The sequence below is a fragment of the Chiloscyllium plagiosum genome, unplaced genomic scaffold, assembly GCF_037043375.1.
Source record: "Chiloscyllium plagiosum isolate Xiang-an unplaced genomic scaffold, Cpla_swu_hap1 HiC_scaffold_15, whole genome shotgun sequence".
Lineage (NCBI taxonomy): Eukaryota > Metazoa > Chordata > Chondrichthyes > Orectolobiformes > Hemiscylliidae > Chiloscyllium > Chiloscyllium plagiosum.
This window is the reverse complement of record NW_028270153.1, coordinates 4,592,532-4,611,706: the sequence shown is the minus strand read 5'-3', so window position 1 is coordinate 4,611,706 and position 19,175 is coordinate 4,592,532. Positions and strand designations below refer to the sequence as shown.

At 44.6% G+C, this 19,175-nt stretch overlaps 1 protein-coding gene across 4 annotated transcripts in view; it reads right to left on the bottom strand.

The window, feature by feature from the left end:
* kcnq2b (potassium voltage-gated channel, KQT-like subfamily, member 2b) overlaps nucleotides 1-18,286 on the bottom strand; it is a 179,561-nt gene extending 161,275 nt beyond the window's left edge. For all 4 annotated transcript variants that reach the window (XM_043710920.2, XM_043710923.2, XM_043710921.2 and 1 more), the window contains exon 1: nucleotides 17,902-18,286. In XM_043710920.2, the coding sequence (XP_043566855.2) occupies nucleotides 17,902-18,215 (314 nt within the window). In that variant the 5' untranslated portion in view covers nucleotides 18,216-18,286. The remainder of the gene's footprint in view (nucleotides 1-17,901) is intronic.
* Nucleotides 18,287-19,175: the final 889 nt, after the last annotated feature.

Sequence of the window (19,175 nt, the reverse complement as noted above, 5' to 3'; positions counted from 1 at the left end):
TCCCAACCCAATCTAGTCCCACCTGCCAGCACCCAGCCCATATCCCTCCAAACCCTTCCTATTCATATACCCATCCAAATGCCTTTTAAATGTTGCAATTGTACCAGCCTCCACCACTTCCTCTGGTAGCTCATTCCATATACGTACCACCCTCTGCAGGAAAAAGTTGCCCCTTAGGTCTCTTTTATATCTTTACCCTCACACACTAAACCTATACCCTCTAGTTCTGGACTCCCCGACCCCAGGGAAAAGACTTTGTCTATTTATCTTATCCATGCCCCTCTTAATTTTGTAAACCTCTATAAGGTCACCCCTCAGCCTCTGACGCTCCAGGGAAAACAGCCCAAGCCTGTTCAGCCTCTCCCTGTAGCTCAAACCCTCCAACCCTGGCAACATCCTTGTAAATCTTTTCTGAACCCTTTCAAGTTTCACAACATCTTTCCGATAGGAAGGAGACCAGAATTGCACACAATATTCCAACAGTGGCCTAACCAATGTCCTGTACAGCCGCAACATGACCTCCCAACTCCTGTACTCAATACTCTGACCAATAAAGGAAAGCATACCAAACGCCTTCTTCACTATCTTATCTACCTGCGACTCCACTTTCAAGGAGCTATGAACCTGCACTCCAAGGTCTCTTTGTTCAGCAACACTCCCTAGGACCTTACCATTAAGTGTATAAGTCCTGCTAAGATTTGCTTTCCCAAAATGGAGAACCTCGCATTTATCTGAATTAATCTCCATCTGCCACTTCTCAGCCCAGTGGCCCATCTGGTCCAGATCCTGTTGTAATCTTAGGTAACCCTCTTCACTGTCCACTACACCTCCAACTTTGGTGTCATCTGTAAACTTACTAACTGTACCTCTTATGCTCGCATACAAATCATTTATGTAAATGACAAAAAGAAGAGGGCCCAGCACCGATCCTTGTGGCACTCCACTTGTCACAAGCCTCCAGTCTGAAAAACAACCCACCACCCCCCTCTGTCTTCTACCTTTGAGCCAGTTCTGTATCCAAATGGCTAGTTCTCCCTGTATTTCATGAGATCTAACCTTGCTAACCAGTCTCCCATGGGGAACCTTGTCAAATGTCTCACTGAAGTCCACATAGATCACATGTTGCAGTTGTATAAGACTCTGGTGCGGCCGCATCTGGAGTATTGTGTGCAGTTTTGGTCGCCATACTATAGGAAGGATGTGGAGGCACTGGAACGGGTGCAGAGGAGGTTTACCAGGATGTTGCCTGGTATGGTAGGAAGATCATATGAGGAAAGGCTGAGGCACTTGGGGTTGTTTTCATTGGAGAAAAGAAGGTTTAGGGGTGACTTGATAGAGGTGTATAAGATGATTAGGGGTTTAGATAGGGTCGACAGTGAGAATCTTTTACCACGTATGGAGTCAGCTATTACAAGGGGGCATAGCTTTAAATTAAGGGGGTTAGGTATAGGACAGATGTTAGGGGTAGGTTCTTTACTCAGCGAGTCGTGAGTTCATGGAATGCCCTGCCAGTAGCAGTGGTGGACTCTCCCTCATTATGGGCATTTAAGTGGGCATTGGATAGGCATATGGAGGATAGTGGGCTAGTGTAGGTTAGGTGGGCTTGGATCGGTGCAACATAGAGGGCCGAAGGACCTGTACTGCGCTGTATTCTTCTATGTTCTATGTTCTATCTACTGCTCTGCCCTTATCAATCTTCTTTGTTACTTCTTCAAAACACTCAATCAAGTTTGTGAGACATGATTTCCCACGCACAAAGCCATGTTGACTATCCCGAATCAGTCCTTGCCTTTCCAAATACATGTACATCCTGTCCCTCAGGATTCCCTCCAACAACTTGCCCACCACCGAGGTCAGGCTCACCGGTCTATAGTTCCCTGTTGTCCTTACCACCCTTCTTAAAAGTGGCACCACGTTTGCCAACCTCCAGTCTTCCGGCACCTCACCTGTGACTATCGATGATACAAATATCTCAGCAAGAGGCCCAGCAATCACTTCTCTAGCTTCCCACAGAGTTCTCAGGTACACCTGATCAGGTCCTGGGGATTTATCCACCTTTAACTGTTTCAAGACATCCAGCACTTCCTCCTCTAATCTGGACAATTTGCAAGATGTCACCATCTATTTCCCTACAGTCTATATCTTCCATATCCTTTTCCTCAGTAAATACTGATACAAAATATGCATTTAGTATCTCCCCCATTTTCTGTGGCTCCACACAAAGGCCGCCTTGCTGATCTTTGAGGGGCCCTATTCTCTCCCGAGTTACCCTTTTGTCATTAATATATTTGTAAAAACCCTTTGGATTCTACTTAATTCTATTTGCCAAAGCTACCTCATGTTCCTGTTTTGCCCTCCTCTTTTCCCTCTTAAGTATACTCCTACTGCCTTTATACTCTAAGGATTCACTCGATCTATCCTGTCTATACCTGACATATGCTTCCTTCTTTTTCTTAACCAAACCCTCAATTTCTTTAGTCATCCAGCATTCCCTATACCTACCAGCCTTCCCTTTCACCCTGACAGGAATATACTTTCTCTGTTATCTCATTTCTGAAGGCTTCCCATTTTCCAGCCATCCCTTTACTTGCGAACATCTGCCTCCAATCAGTTTTAGAAAGTTCTTGCCTAATATCATCAAAATTGGTCTTTCTCCAATTTAGAACTTCAACTTTTAGATCTGGTCTACCCTTTTCCATCACTATTTTAAATCAAATAGAATTATGGTCGCTGACCCCAAAGTGCTCCCCCACTGACACCTCAGTCACCTGCCCTGCCTTATTTCCCAAGAGTAGGTCAGGTTTTGCACCTTCTCTAGTAGTTACATCCACATACTGAATCAGAAAATTATCTTGTACACACTTAACAAATTCCTCTCCATCCAAACCTTTAACACTATGGCAGTCCCAGTCGATGTTTGGAAAGTTAAAATCACCTACCATAACTACCCTATTATTCTTACAGATAGCTGGGATCTCCTTACAAGTTTGTTTCTCAATTTCCCTCTTTATAATTTTAGTTCTGGAACTGTGGTCTCGAAATTGGTTCCTTGCCCTTGGATTTCCCTCGCAGCAGTTAGTTTCATGGTGCCCCCTCACCCTGGCAATGACACCCAATGTAGGTTCTAAGTATGCGTAGCTTTCCCAGCCTGTAAAAGTGTGCTAACATAAGAACCTAACGTCCTGGAGAAACTCAGCAGGTCTGACAGCATCTGTGGAGAGAACGACAGTATTAGTGTTTTGAGTCTGATATGACTCTTCTTCAGAAGAAATTAGTTTTGCTGCCATTATCTTCTTTCAGGAGAGGGATCTACATGACCTGTTTGGTCTGATGTGGTAGAGGGAGACCACTTGGCACTCTAATGAGAAGAAGAAAATGATAGTAGTTTATTGCATAAGTTATATTAATGTGATAGACCATGTTACAAAGGCTTTGAGGAAGACATGGATAATAAGCCTTAATAAAGTTATAGAGATGTACAGCATAGAAACAGGCCCTTCGGCCCATCACGTCTATGCCAACCGACAAACACCAAGCTCCTACTTACACACATGTTCCATATATCTACTGCCATCTGGGTGAGAAACATTTCCCTCAGATCTCCTCCGCTTTAGAGTCAGAGAGTCATAGAGATGTACAGCACGGAAACAGACCCTTCGGTCCAACCCGTCCATGCCGACCAGATATCCCAACCCAATCTAGTTCCACCTGCCAGCACCCGGCCCATATCGCTCTAAATCCTTCCTATTCATATACGCATCCAAATGCCTTTTAAATGTTGCAATTGTACCAGCCTCCACCACTTCCTCTGGCAGCTCATTCCATACACGTACCACCCTCTGCATGAAAAAGTTGCCCCTTAGGTCTCTTTTATATCTTTCCCCTCTCACCCTAAACCTATGCCATCTAGTCCTGGACTCCCCCACCCCAGGGAAAAGACTTTGCCTATTTACCCTATCCATACCCCTCATGATTTTATAAACCTCTATAAGGTCACCCCTCAGCCTCCGACGCTCCAGGGAAAACAGCCCAAGCCTGTTCAGCCTCTCCCTGTAACTCAAATTCTCCAACTCTGGCAACATCCTTGTAAATCTTTTCTGAACCCTTTCAAGTTTCACAACATCTTTCTGATAGGAAGGAAACCAGAATTGCATGCAATATTCCAACAGTGGCCTGACCAATGTCCTGTACAGCCGCAACATGACCTCCCAACTCCTGGACTCAATATTCTGACCAATAAAGGAAAGCATACCAAACGCCTTCTTCACTATCTTATCTACCTGCAACTCCACTTTCAAGGAGCTATGAACCTGCACTCCAAGGTCTCTCTGTTCAGCAACACTCCCCAGGACCTTACCATTAAGTGTATAAGTCCTGCTAAGATTTGCTTTCCCAAAATGCAGCACCTCACATTTATTTAAATTAAACTCCATCTGCCACTTCTCAGCCCATTGGCCCATCTGGTCAAGATCCCGTTGCAATCTGAGGTAACCCTCTTCGCTGTCCACTACACCTCCAATTGTGGTGTCATCTGCAAACTTACTAACTATACCTCTTATGCTCACACACAAATCATTTATATAAATGATGGAAAGTAGTGGATCCAGCACCAATCCTTGTGGCACTCCACTGGTCACAGGCCTCCAGTCTGAAAAACAACCTTCCACCACCACCCTCTGTCTTCTACCTTCGAGCCAGTTCTTTATTACTTTTGCCCACTGGTGTTATGGAGATCCTGAGCTGCTTTTCCCTTTAGCTCATCTGACATTATCATAGCGGACAGAGCTTGAAGCACTGCTCGGCATTATCTCTTAAAAATCCTTCCACTGTTGTACAACAGCATAAACCCAAAGATTGTGTATAAGTTCTTGCAAATCGAAATGAGATGAATTATCAGTGAATCTGTTTTTGGCAGTGTTGGAAGCTTGGGACTAAACCCACTGATATTCCTAGAAGGACAAGGGCAGCACATACGTGCATCCACATACATACACCCTCTGCAAATTCATTTCCAAGCCACTCACCATCCTGACTTGAAAATATATCACCGTTCCTTCACTGTCACTGGGTCAAAATCCTGAATTCCCTCCCTAAGGGTATTCTGGGTCAACCTACAGCACATGGACTGCAGTGGTTCAAAGAAGGCAGATCACCCCCATCTTCTTAAGGGGCAACTAGGGACGGGCAATAAATGTTGGACCAGCCAGTTACACCCACATCCCATGAAATAATAATATTTTAGATGACTGTGAGGCAGGAGGAAATTACAAAGGTTGGAAGGGAGATTACCACAAAGGGATTTGAAAATGAGTTTAAGAATTTCGACATGGAGCTCAATGGGGAGCCAATGTAAAATCGCCATTGGCCCACCATCTCTCAGGGCTGTTTTCTCATTAGCAATGGTGGTTTAGCCTGAGGGTTACCAGGCCTCAGACGAGGGGAGAGATTGGGAAGGAGAGTCCTTCATGGTCCCCTCAGCTGGTGTGGGAGTTGAACCATTGGCATCACTGTGTGTCACAAAGCAGCCATCCAGCCAACTGCAGAACCAAAGTAGGTTCACAAGAACAACTGGAAATCAACACAACTTGATGTGTGAAAAGATATAGGTTGCAAAATGAGTACCAGTGTAGGGTGGAAGATGGGAGCGTACGTAATAACCAACAGCTGACAAAGGTGTGGATGAAGTACAGAAATAATTAAATGACATCAAAACAGCTGCCAACTCATTTTACACCATTACACACTGCTAGAATTCAGTCAATGGATTGGCATTGATCAAATAAAGACTAAGTTCTGTGGGTATTTGGAATCTGAAATAAAAACATGATGTGAAGGTGCTGGTGTTGGACTGGGGTGGACAAAGTCAGAAGTCATGTGATACAGGTTATCATTCAACAGGTTTATTTGAAACCACAAGCTTTCAGAGTGCTGCTCCTTCAACCTGTGGTAAACAGGCAGCACTCTGAAAGCTTGTGATTTCAAATAAACCCATTGGACTATAACCTGGTATCATGTGACTTCTGAAATAAAAACAAAGTGCCAGAGAAACTTGGCACGTCTGGCAGCAGCAGTAGGGAGAGAAACAGAGTTAATGTTTCGAGTACGATAATGACCACTTTGAAATGTTTCGAAGATGGAGAATGATCACTGTGGCTAATCAACATCTCCAGGCTCACTGCCTAAAAACCAGGATGAAAAGTGAACAAGGAGAAGCTCAGAGAGAGTGTGGTAATAGCCAGGAGTATAATTAGCAACCAGGAGGATCCAGTAAACTCACAGAAGGAAAGCAGAGGTTAATTCCACCAATTGTTTTGGTTATTGCAGTTGATGGAGTGCAAAACCTGCAAAGGAATCAATTACCCATTAGCAGTTTATCTCTTCCCAATCAGAAAAGGTCAGCACTCCCAGATAATTCAAACAGAAAGAAAGATTGTACTGAGCACATTTATCAGAATATAGGAACAGGAAGATGCCATTTCATCGTCCCAGGCTTTGTCCACCATCCTACCATTCCGTTTATTCACAGCTGATCTGTATTTGAACCTCATTTGCCCACACCTGCTGCATATCCATTAATCCCCTTGGTAACAAAAGCTAATCAGTCACAGTCCTGAAAGCCCCAGTGACCCTCAGCACCAACTGTTTCGAAACAGAGAGAGAGAGAGAGAGAATGCAAGGATTTTGTCCCTACAATCTATAAAACAACACTTCCTGATGTCAGTGCTGACCCTTCGGGCTCTATGTTTTAGTATATGTTCACTATCACAGGACTTGCTGACCAGAAGAAATCGTTTCTTTGCTCAAACAGTTTATCACATTCAAATTACAATTTGATAACCCCTCCACTTTTAAAATACTCCCAGGCCACATACAGCACTAGCTTAGATACAGAGTATATCTTCTGCTATTCATAGAGTCATAGAGATGTACAGCATGGAAACAGACCCCTCAGTCCAACTCGTCCATGCCGACCAGATATCCCAACCTAATCTAGTCCCACCTGCCGGCACCTGGCCCATATCCCTCCAAACCCTTCCTATTCATATACCCATCCAGATGCCTTTTAAATGTTGTAATTGTATCAGCCTCCACCACATCCTCTGGCAGCTCATTCCATACACGTACCACCCTCTGCATGAAAAGGTTGCCTCTTAGGTCCCTTTTATATCTTTCCCCTCTCACCCTAAACCCATGCCGTCTAGTTCTGGGCTCCCCCACTCCAGGGAAAAGACTTTGCCTATTTACCTTATCCATGCCCTTCATGATTTTATAAACCTCTATAAGGTCACCCCTCAGCCTCTGACACTCCAGGGAAAACAGCCCCAGCCGATTCAACCTCTCCCTGTAGCTCAAATCCTCCAACCCAGGCAACATCCTTTTCTGAACCCTTTCAAGTTTCCATACACATACCACCCTCTGTGTCAAAAGGTTGCCCCTTAGGTCTCTTTCATATCTTTCCCCTCTCACCCTAAACCTATGCCCTCTAGTTCTGGGCTCCCAGACCCCAGGGAAAAGACTTTGTCTATTTATCCTATCCATGCCCCTCATAATTTTGTAAACTTCTACAAGGTCACCCCTCAGCCTCCGATGCTCCAGGAAAAACAGCCCCAGCCTATTCAACCTCTCCCTAAAGCTCAAATCCTCCAACCCTGACAACATCCTTGTAAATCTTTTCTGAACCCTTTCAAGTTTCACAACTTCTTTCCGATAGGAAGGAGACCAGAATTTCACGCAATATTCCAACAGTGTCCTGTACAGCCGCAACATAGCTTCCTCTATATTGTCCCCATTAAAGACTCCCAGGCCAAATTGTAGCACAGGGTTGGATATGGAGTAAAGCTCACTCGACACTGTTATCATCAAAACACTCCAAGGACAGAAACAGCACAAGGTTGGATACAGATTAAAGCTTCCTCTACACTTTTAATCTCCTGATTGAGACTTTTTGAGGAAGCGACAGATGATTGATGAGGACAGGGTGGTAGAAGTTGTCTTTATGACCTTTAGCAAGGCCTTTGGAAGCACCTCACAGCAGGCTGGTACAGAAGGTGAAGTCCCATGGCATATCTGGTGAGGCAGCCTCCTCTTACCCTGGTTCCTGGGCTCCTATTGGATCTTACACTTCTAATGACTCTAGCATGGACATGTTCCCAGCCTCTGACTGATCCACAGCCAAATGGAAGCTAGGAAAGTTTCCTGAAGGTCCTGAGGACCAGGGTAATCATTGTCTGATTGGTAAATTACACCCAGAGGCCAGCAGTTCTCCAGTTCAGGTCATGACCTCCTGGCAATACACCGACCTGAGACAGAATTTAAGGCCACTGGGAGTCGGGGGAGGGTCACCACCATGGAGTAGGGGAGGGGGTGTTGGTTATGAGGAAGGAAGGAAGGGCCAAGTGTGATTTTCAAAAGGGCCCCCCTCTCCCCGAAACCATGTCCTTTGATCAAACAATGAAGACCTGACAATGGAGGCACACCCTCAGCCCCAACATCCAGAAACTGACAAAGAATCTCGGCAGAGCTCACTTCTCATATCCCCTGCACACAGCAACTGCCCCATAAATGTTGGTCTTATCAGCAAGACCCACATCCCATCAAGTGCTGGACTTGGGCTCTGAACTCAGTGCCAGAGTATGACAGACTCAGGGTAAATAGCAAACACTGCAGTTATTGGTTGGAATGTGGTCGAGCTGTAATTCCAAGAACATCAGTATCCCAGAACAACTAACAGAGATAAGCTTTGATCATAAGTCAGTCCGGATGATGAAGGTGATCTGTGAGGATCACTGCTGAGACCAATGGTTGTTCACAATTTACTTAAAAGATTTGCACCAAGAAATTGGAAAGTCAATTTCAGTGTTTGCAAACTGTCCAAAATTGGCTGGGAAATGAGTGACATTGTGCAGAGAGATGCGGGGTATTGGTGTGTGATTGACATGTGGTTTCCCTTTAGCTGGGGAATCCAGAACAAGGGGGCACCATCTCAGGACAGGAGGAAGATCATTTCAGACTGGGGAGTTGTGAATCTTTGAAATGTTCGACCATAGAGAGCTGTGGACATGACATCATCGAATATCATTAAGGCCGGAGTCACCCAATTGTTGGTCCCTCCATAAATCAAGAGCGTATTGGAAAGTGAAGTTGAAGCTGAAGGTCAGCCATGACTGTACTGAATAGCATAGCAGGCTCGATGGGCTGAATGGTCTTCTCATTCTATTTTCTGCCTTCCAATACTCTTAAATGAGCTTCACTAAGGATACAAGAGCCAAATATTGTGGATGCTGGAAATCCAAAACAAAATCAGGGGATGTTCAGCAGGACAAGCAATGTCTGTGGAGCAGGAGAATTGACATTTTGGGCAAGAGCTCTTCATCAGGAATGGGTTTTTGCCCAATACGTCGATTCTCCTACTCCTTGGATGCTGCCTGACCTGCTGTGCTTTTCCAGCAACACAATCTCGACTCTAATTTCCAGTTTTTGCATTATTCACTTTCGCCTAATGTCTGTGGAGCATTCTGATAGAATAATCACCAAAATCATGACATTAATTTCAGCCCCTCTCCAAAGATACTGCAAAAGAGTTTCTCCGCTTTCTCACCAGACATGAACAAGAGGTTATATCTTGTTTAGAAAAGCAGGAGACCAATTCGTCTGTGTAAAAACAATCAAGGAGCAGAAGGAATTATGCGCAAACACACAAGTCCCTGGAAGCAGCAACACAGTGTAAAAAGGAGGAAGAAAATACTGGGAACAAAAACAGAAGTTGCTGGAAAAGCTCAGCAGGTCTGGCAGCATCTGTGGAGTGAAATCAGAGTTATGTTTTGGGTCTGGTGACCCTTCCTCAGAATTCTGTTTTTCTAAATTTATTTATTTTGTGGGGTGTGGGTGTCGCTGGTTGGTTTCGCTTCTGATTTATGGCATCTGAAGTTCTTTCAGTTTTTGTTAAGAAAACATTGGGATTCAGTTCTAGTGAAGTGATAAGGAAAGAACACTGGTTAGACTGCTTTTGGAGTGCAGTGAGCAAGCAGTTCTGGTCTCCAGGTTATAAAAAAGATTTAGAAGCACCAATGTTGAAGAGAAGATTCACTAGAATGATTCCCACAGAGGATGCCTTTGATAAAAAGAAAGAATGAGGTGAGCTATTAATATGGTCAGTGGAGAGATAATGATCTCCAATTCTGGGCAAGAGAAGAACTAGGGACCATCATATTGTGTTCTTGTGTACGTATGGTAGACTGTCACTTTAAGAGCCTGATCATGTGACAGGGAGGAATATAGTTGCTGCTTGCAGAGTGAACACCTCCTTAATAAAGTTCCTGCTATTTAACGTTTCAACCATCTGGTCCTTCTTGAGATGTAACACAAGGATATAATCATCAAAAAGGAATCCAACAGGAAGCTTCTTTATCCAGACAGTGGTTCTAATATGGGGGCAGGAGGAGGGGTGTAGGGGTTTACATGAGGCATATTTAAGGACAGGAGAAAGTGAGGTCTGCAGATGCTGGAGATCAGAGCTGAAAATGTTTTGCTGGAAGGGCTTTCCTGAAGAAGGGCTTATGCCCGAAACGTCGATTCTCCTGTTCCCTGGATGCTGCCTGACCTGCTTCGCTTTTCCAGCAAAACATTTTCAGCATATTTAAGGACAGCTTCAGTAAGCACCAGGACGATAAAGGTATGAAAGGAAACATTAATGGCCTGAGGTCACAACTTTCCAAAGTGGGGGTTGAGACCCCATTTGGGTCACACACTGAAACGTGGCAGCCACATGTTCTGAAGCAACCATGACCACAGCAATGTTCTGCAATGCACACTCTCCCAGTTTCTGCCAGTCTCCCAGGACCCCGCCTCACCCTCACTGGTCACTCCCAGTCTTCACCAAGGGGATCACATGAATGTTCAAGGCTTGAGTGGTGTCACCTCAGGAACTGCTCTGCACAGCACTGTTTGAGATGTAGCAGAATGCAAGGGAAGTTGTGTGGAACATAAACACTGGCAGAGAGCTGTTGGGCTGAATGGCCTGATTTTGGGCTGTAATTACTTTGCATGCAGCTAAATTTGAAGCAAAAGCAGGAATAAAGGGTTTCAGTTCTGCTTTTTACATTCATTCATGACATCAGTGGCTGGACCAGCTTTTATTACCCAGCCCTTAATGGCTCCTTGATTGGAGTGGCTTACTCGGGCGATTTCAGAGGGCAGTTAAGAGTTAGCTAAATTGCTGTGGGTCTGAAGTCACATGTAGGCCAGACCAGGTGAGCATGGCAGATTTCCTTCCCTGAAGGACATTCATGTACCAGATGGTTTTTTAAGCAACAATTGGTTGCTATTTATTTGATTCAGATTTCACCATCTACTTTGGCAGGATTCAAACCAATATCCCAAGAACATTAAGTATCATCTGAATAACCATCCCAGTGACTTTGTCATTACATCACTGCCTCAGGGTAGAGAATATGAGGTTGTTCTCCATACAATAAAAAAAGGGGTAAGGGTAGATTTCAGGAGATGGTTAAGATGATAAGTAGTTTGATAGAAAGTGGAAGAAAGGTCACTAGAAAAGGCAGATCTGTGGCTAAAAAAAGCCATGAAGGTGACAAAGATTATTTTATGCAGCAAGTTATTATGATTGGAAATGTAGGGCCTCAGAACAGTAGAAGCAGATTCAATAATAACCTTCAAAAGGAACAGGATAAAACTGAGGAAATTAAACATTTGCAGAACTGGAGATAGTGCAGAGAGAGTGGGACTAATTGGACAGTTCAGTTATAGGCTGGATCCATTGCTGTGTTGTTTGATACTCTGATAAAGAATAACCATCACCTGAAAATGAGGTTAGAGCCTTAAATTTGTTCCAGGATGTAATTTATTGAGAACAATGCACACTGCAGTCTGCAAGGCAGAGTTTTTATATAATGCCAAATCTTCTTTGCTGATAGTGATTCTCAGCAGATTACCAGCATCATTGATAATAGCACTGCACAGTAAGTCTGACAACATTCACTACCCAGCAATTGGTCATTGATTGCAATGATATAACACTGTTGTGTTCAGTGCCTTTTCTATAGGAATGATTAGGATACTGTTTTTTTAAACCAAAAAAAGATTGTCATTTTGACTCTGACATCCGATAAGGAACATTTGGTATCAATCTGGTCAAGTGTGGGTTTCACCAGAATATCTGAACACTCTTCCAATTAACCTTCGACTCAATCTTCTGCGATTGAAGGCCCTGTCAGCTGTCTCTGACCTCTCACCCTTGTTTCCGCACTTGCCCCTTCCCATCACTCACAACAATATCCTCACTTTCCATCCCACCAGCCTCCGCATTCAAAGGATCATTCTCCGCCATTTTGGACAACTCCAGCAGAATGTCACCACCAAACTCATCGTCCCCTCACTCCCCCGCCTGCATTTCACAGGGATTGATCCCTCTGCAACACCCCAGTCCATTCCACAACCACCAACACCAAACCCCACCTTCCCATGGCACTTCCCCATGTAACTGAAGAAGGTGCAACACCTGCCCCTTCACCTCCTCCCTGCTCACCATCCAAGCACCTCATAGTCCATAAGACTATAAGTCATAGAAACAGAAATTAGGCCATTCAGCCCATTGAGTCTGTTCAGCCATTCAATCTTGGCTGATAAATTTCTTAACCCCATTCTCCCCGTAACCCTTGATCCTCAAGAACCTACCTATCTCAGTCTTAACTATACACAATGACCTGGCCTCCACAGGTTTCTGTGGCAATCAATTCCATAGATTCCCCACTCTCTGGCTGAATAAGTTTCTCCTTATCTCTATTCAAAAAGGTCTAAGACCGTACCCTCAGGTCCTAGTCTCTCCTACCATTGGAAATATCTTCCCAACATCTACTCTGTCCAGGCCATTCAATTAGATCCCCCCTCATTCTTCTAAACTCCATTGAGTATAGACCCAGAGTCCTCAAGCATTCCTCAACCTTTCCAGGTGAAGCAGCATTTCACCTGGACCTCCTCCAATCTTGTGGATTTCATTCACTGCACCCAATGTGGCCTATTCTACATCGGAGAAACCAAACACAAACTGGGTGACCACTTTGTGGAACACCCCCGTTCCATGCGTAAGCAGGGCCCTGACCTTCCCATAGCCGCTCAGTTGAACACAGCGTCCTGCTCACATGCCCCACGTGTCTGTCCTTGGCATGCTGCGGTGTTCCAGTGAATCCCAGCACAAACTGGAGGAACAATATCTCAGCTTCAGACCAGGCACTTTACAACCTTCTGGGCTTAACATGGAGATCGACACCTTCAAATTGTGAACCCACTCCCATTCCTTCCCTTTCTTTTAGCTTTACTTGTACATTCTCTGTCACGATGTCCTCTCTCTCTCTCCCCTTCCCCCACCCCAGTGGGACTGTCTGTTCTTTCCAATCTAACGGTTAGACACACCGTTGTTCAGTCGTTCTCCCATTCCAATCATTTAATCTGAACAATCTGCACCCGTACTCCTCCAGATCTCTTCCAGCCCTCCAGGCGTTGCCCCTTCCACACTTCACATCAGCTCTGGGTGAAGAGTTAACTGGATTTGAAACGTTCGCTCGCTCTCTCTCTCTATGGATGCTGTCTGACCCGCTGTGATCTCCAGCGTTTGTTGTTTTCACTACAGATTCCAGCATCTACAGAATTTTGCTCCTTCCATTTCCAAAGTACCTTTCAGAACCTCAGGACCATCCCAAACCACTTCACAGCCAATGACGTGTTTTTCTAAGTGTAGTCACTACTGTCACGTATGAAATGTAGCAGTCAGATTGTGCACAGCAAGCTCCCACAAACAGATAATTAGATAAGACCTCAAAAATCAATATTTTAATGATGTTAGTTTCAGAATTCCAAACAGGAACAGTACAATTCCTAATCTCAGCAATTTATAGTCCAGCTCACATATTTCCTGAACTATAGTTGAGGATGAACTTCCTGAAAGGACACTGAAAAAAGATTCAAAATTAACTTTCAGAAAGGAATTGGATATATCATCAAAATTTAGAAAAAATTGCAAGACATTTGGGAAAAAGCAGGAAAGAGGGACTAATTATCTCACTCTTTCAAAGCACCAATACCATAACAGTAAGATTTTCATCATTCTCAGAGTCCCGGATGGAACTCTAGCATTATCCTGCCTCCATTAAACTCGAGAACATTTGACATAATCCAAATGTAAATAAACACTGTGTAGTTAGTGGTAAATAAAATCTACTCGAGAACTCTAACAGCTAGAACATCACATGGAATTATCCCTTAGCACATAACCAATCAATGGTTAATAATGTTTTACAGATTGGAAAAAGACAATCGATCCAATTCTGTCTTTCCGATGATAGAAACACAGCATTTCACTCCTAAACCTGCTTAAAATGTACATGGACCTGCTCTGCTACTTCTCAGTGGATGGGAATTATTCAATCAAAGGATATTTTGACTTATTCAGAGGCAGTTACAATCAGGGATAATTATTTCCTCATTGACTCCAAAATACTGAAGAACAAAATAGTTATTTACACAATTCACAGGCTTTATATTGATGAGCTGAAACACAAAGAAACCAATCACAATCTACTCAGAGATGATTAAGTCAGCAATAAAATGATCATTGATTCAACTTTCCAATGACCCAATCAAAGTTTTTGCCCATACAAAACAAAGGAAGAGGAGGCCAGTCAGTCCGTCAAGCCTGTTCCACCATTGGATGCAATGACTGCTGATCTGTGACAGAAGCTCATGTGCCTATATCCCATCATACCTCTTTTCAAACATAAGTCTGAGATTGTTAGATTAACAATTACAGGTAATCCAACGTCAACTGATGGGTAGAAGAGAACTACACTATTCTACCATCCTTTGCATGATGAAAGGGTTTGTTCTAATATCTACAATATGTGCTTAGCTCTAGACTCCCCATCCAACAAACATATCGATTGGGAGAAACTATGGGCTCCCCTGAATACCAATTCAATGAAATCACCCTTTAATTAATCATCTAAACCAGTGGAATGTACTTCCTTAGCTTGCGTTACCTCTCCTAGTAATTTAACACTTGAACTCCAAGTTTTATTCTGGTAAATCCACACTCTACTCCCTCCAAAATCAATTTATTTTTCCGAAGATGTCATGTCCAGATTTGCTAACGATGCTCCAATTGTGGTCTAACCATGACTTTGCAAGTTGCTGGAGAAACTCAGCTTATCTCACAGATTATTTGGGACAGAAATAGAGTTTAGAGTCCAATATGAGTTTTCTTCAGCACTGAAGTGGGCTGTAAATTATGGCTTATAGATACTTTCTAGTCAGATATGTTATGACACAACATTAGATGATATGGGGCTTGAACCCAGGCTTTCCTATTCCAGAGTACACCACAAGAGTTTCCTAAAATTCTGGCTTGTGTATTGTGGAAACAAGGAAGAGAGGTGAGTGGAACTGATAGGAAAGCTGCCCAGAATAAAAGGCATAACGAGCACTAATGCAGTAGACCCCTCTCCCAAGTAGTAAACTGTAATTTTCCAGACTCCTTCAGTTCTGAAGAAGAGTCACAACAGACTCAAAACATTAACTGTGTTTCTCCCTCCACAGATGCTGCCAGATCTGCTGAGCTTCTCCAGCATTTCTTTCAGATTTCCAGCATTCACAGCACTTTGCTTTTATATTTGTACAATTCAAACATAGCTCTTATCCCCTTGTGACCCCATTCCCTCGACATTAAGGTGAGCAGCCTATTAGCCTTTGCGATCTCCAGACCGGTTTGTGTATTTTTCTCAAACTACCTGGCTCCCTGGCCTTCCGCTGTTTCCAACACTTTCAGCCTCCCTGGCCTCCGAGTTTTCTCAGGTCCAAAGTGAGTGACTTCACATGTGTGCACTTACAATCAGGGTCTGTTAGCTCAGTTGAAGTTACCATGAAGGACACTCCTTCTCAACCTCTCCCCTTCACCTGCGGCACAGTGAACCTCAGGTTAAACCATTCCCAGGCATCTCTTCCTAATGGAACTGCAGGACTATGGTAACTTTACCTTTAGCATTTTTACATAGGATTCTATCTGCCACATTTCGCACATTCACCCAATCTATCAGTATCTTTTAATAACTTTATCCTTCCAATTACAACACCACAATGTTTCCGTGCTAGTGACGATTTTGGCTGCCTGGCTTCTAATCCCATCATCTAATCCCATTATGGTGAGTAATTGAAGCCCCAGAACAGATCCTTGGAGATCACATTCTGCTGAGTCCAGGAGGCACACATCATCCCTACTCTCCATCTACTACTGTTTAGTCAAATTTCTAACCAAACCAACAATTCATCTTCAACACCTTGAATTTCAACTTCAGCTAACAATTTTCAGAAGGGACATGACCAAATACCTTCTGGACATCTCTAAGAATAACATTTCAGGTCAAAATCCTGGAATTCCCTCCCCAAGGGCATTGTGGGTCTATTTACAGCACATGGACTGCAGCAGTTCAAAAAGGCAGCACACCCCCACCCCTAGGGTCAGCTCTTCAAATACAATGCAGAGTTCTGTCTAGGATTTCCAAGTCCTGTTCATGTGTGGCAAAATGGTACACTTGCATGGACCAACACCACAGCATTAACTAGTGGTCACTGCCTGCAACTACATCATTACAGGAAGTGTTTACATACAATTATTTGCATTCTAAACATTTGTTTATTTTGTCTGGCCAGCAAAGCCCACATTCCAATAATGCACAGTACTGTACACCAAAAATCTACCAAGACAGGTAACCTGAAACAGATACTAAAATTCCCTCCTGAGTTCACTGCATTATGTTGAGACTAATATGTTAACAGACATAATGAAACCCCACCAACATCATAAATCTGCCAAATACAACTCAAACCCCCATTGCCAAACACTTGGATTGATTGTCTGAGCTTGCAAAATTACATTTAAATCAAAGATGCTAAATGTTGACTGGCAGCTAGTCAGGGAAATTGTGATCATCCCTGATTCTCAGGGCCCTGATCAGGAGCTTATTCACACTCTCTATCCCTTTCTCTGGGTATTTCACACTCTCTCTCTGAATCTCCCCCTCTCTCCCCCTCTGTTTCGCACTCTCTCTATTTCTGTCTCTGTGTTTCACTGTGTCATTTTCTCTCTCTCTGTCAGTTTCTCTTTCTCTAACTCTCATCGATCCAAAGGATTTTTTTTTTGCTGATTCCTCTAGTTTACACTCAGGCTTCACCGATTCTCAAGACGCTGAGAGGGGGAAAACGTGAAATTTTGCAGCAACAGATTCCCACAGACAGAAACGGACAGGAATATGCTAAAACATGGACTGACACAGGAAATAAAGCAGCAGCTGATATTTTTTCCCCGCTCAGTCAGTGGAGTTGCATGTTACCAATGATCAAAGCCGTGTGTGTTTCTGCCTGTGTCTGTCTGTGTGTCTCTATTTGTGTTTGTGCCTGTGTGTCTGTGTGTATGTATTTGTGTCTGTGTGTGTCACTATTTGTGTGTGTCTGTGTGTGTCACTATTTGTGTCTGTGTGTCTCTATTTGTGTTTGTGCCTGTGTGTATGTATGTGTCTGTGTGTGTGTGTGTGTGTGTATGTATTTGTGTCTGTGTGTGTCACTATTTGTGTGTGTCCGTGTGTGTCACTATTTGTGTGTGTCTGTGTGTGTCACTATTTGTGTCTGTGTGTCTCTATTTGTGTCTGTCTGTGTGTCTCTATTTGTGTTTGTGCCTGTGTGTCTGTGTGTGTCTGTCTGTGTGTGTGTGTATGTATTTGTGTCTGTGTGTGTCACTATTTGTGTGTGTGTGTGTGTGAAAACCCTCAGACTGCGACAGAGGGAGGATTTTATTCCGCCCCATCCCCAGCCCCAGCCCCAGCCCGGACCCTCACTTACACATAAGCGTGGTAGATGAATGCCCATCCCCGGGGTCTCTCCAGGACATTGTACATAAAGTTCTGCAGTTTTCTGTAGAACGCGTTCCTTTTGGGTCGCTTGCGCCCACCGGAGCGCGGTTTGCCCAGAATGCTGCCGCGTTTGGTGCCCTCTGAGCCGGCGATGAGCAGAGCACCGTCCCGGGTACAGGAGGAGTCCGCCCCGGCGCTGAGCGCAGCCTCGGGGCCTCCATCGATACCGACGAAGCCCACCCGGAGCCGCTTCTCCCCGGGGCCAGCGCCAGCCTCCCCGTTCCTCTTGGGTTTCTGCACCATCTCAGCTCGCCGGCCGCCTCCAGCGGGGATTCCCTGGGATCATGCTGTGCACTGGCTCTGCCCCCCCTAGAGGGGGGGGGGGGGGGGGAGGGCGTGTTTCCTCTGCTCTCTCTCGGTCAGCCAACTCCCCTCCCACCCCCAAACCGAGCTGGAGACAATGAATCCAGGCTCAGAAACCTCTCAGCACCTCCTCCTCCATCCGCCCATTCATCCCCAGGAAAACTGCACTTGCGCAGCGCAGGCACACAGAGAGAGAGAGAGAGACACACACACACACATAGAGAGGGAGACACAGAGACTCGCACACGCAGAGAGGGAGACACACAGATACAGAGAGAGAGACAGAGAGACGCACACACACAGAAAGAGAGACACAGACAGACAGACATAGAGACACACACACAGAGAAAGAGAGACATAAATACAGAGAGAGACAGACAGAGGCACACACACATTGACAGATAGACACATTCACAGAGACACAGACACCCATGCAAAGATTGGGACAGGGAAGGGAGAGAGAGCAAATCTTTAACTCCACAGCCACACCCATGGGGGGAAATCTCCCTCCCAATCCGGATTGACTATGCTGGAATCTCATTATGCAGGAGGCCGTTCTGTCCATGTCCAAGAAATTTACAAGGATGTTGCCAGGTTTGGAGGGTTTGAGCTATAGGGTGAGGCTGAATAGGCGGGGGCTGTTTTCTGTGGAGCATGAGAGGCTGAGGGGTGACCTTATAGAGGTTTATAAAATCATGAGGGGCATGGATAGGATAAATAGACAAGGCCTTTTCTCTGGGGTGGGGGAGTCTAGAACTAGAGGGCATACATTTAGGGTGATAGGGGAAAGATATAAAAGAGACCGAAGGGGCAACCTTTTCACACAGAGGGTGGTGCGTGTATGGAATGAGCTGCCAGAGGAAGTGGTGGAGGCTGGTACAATTGCAACATTTAAAAGGC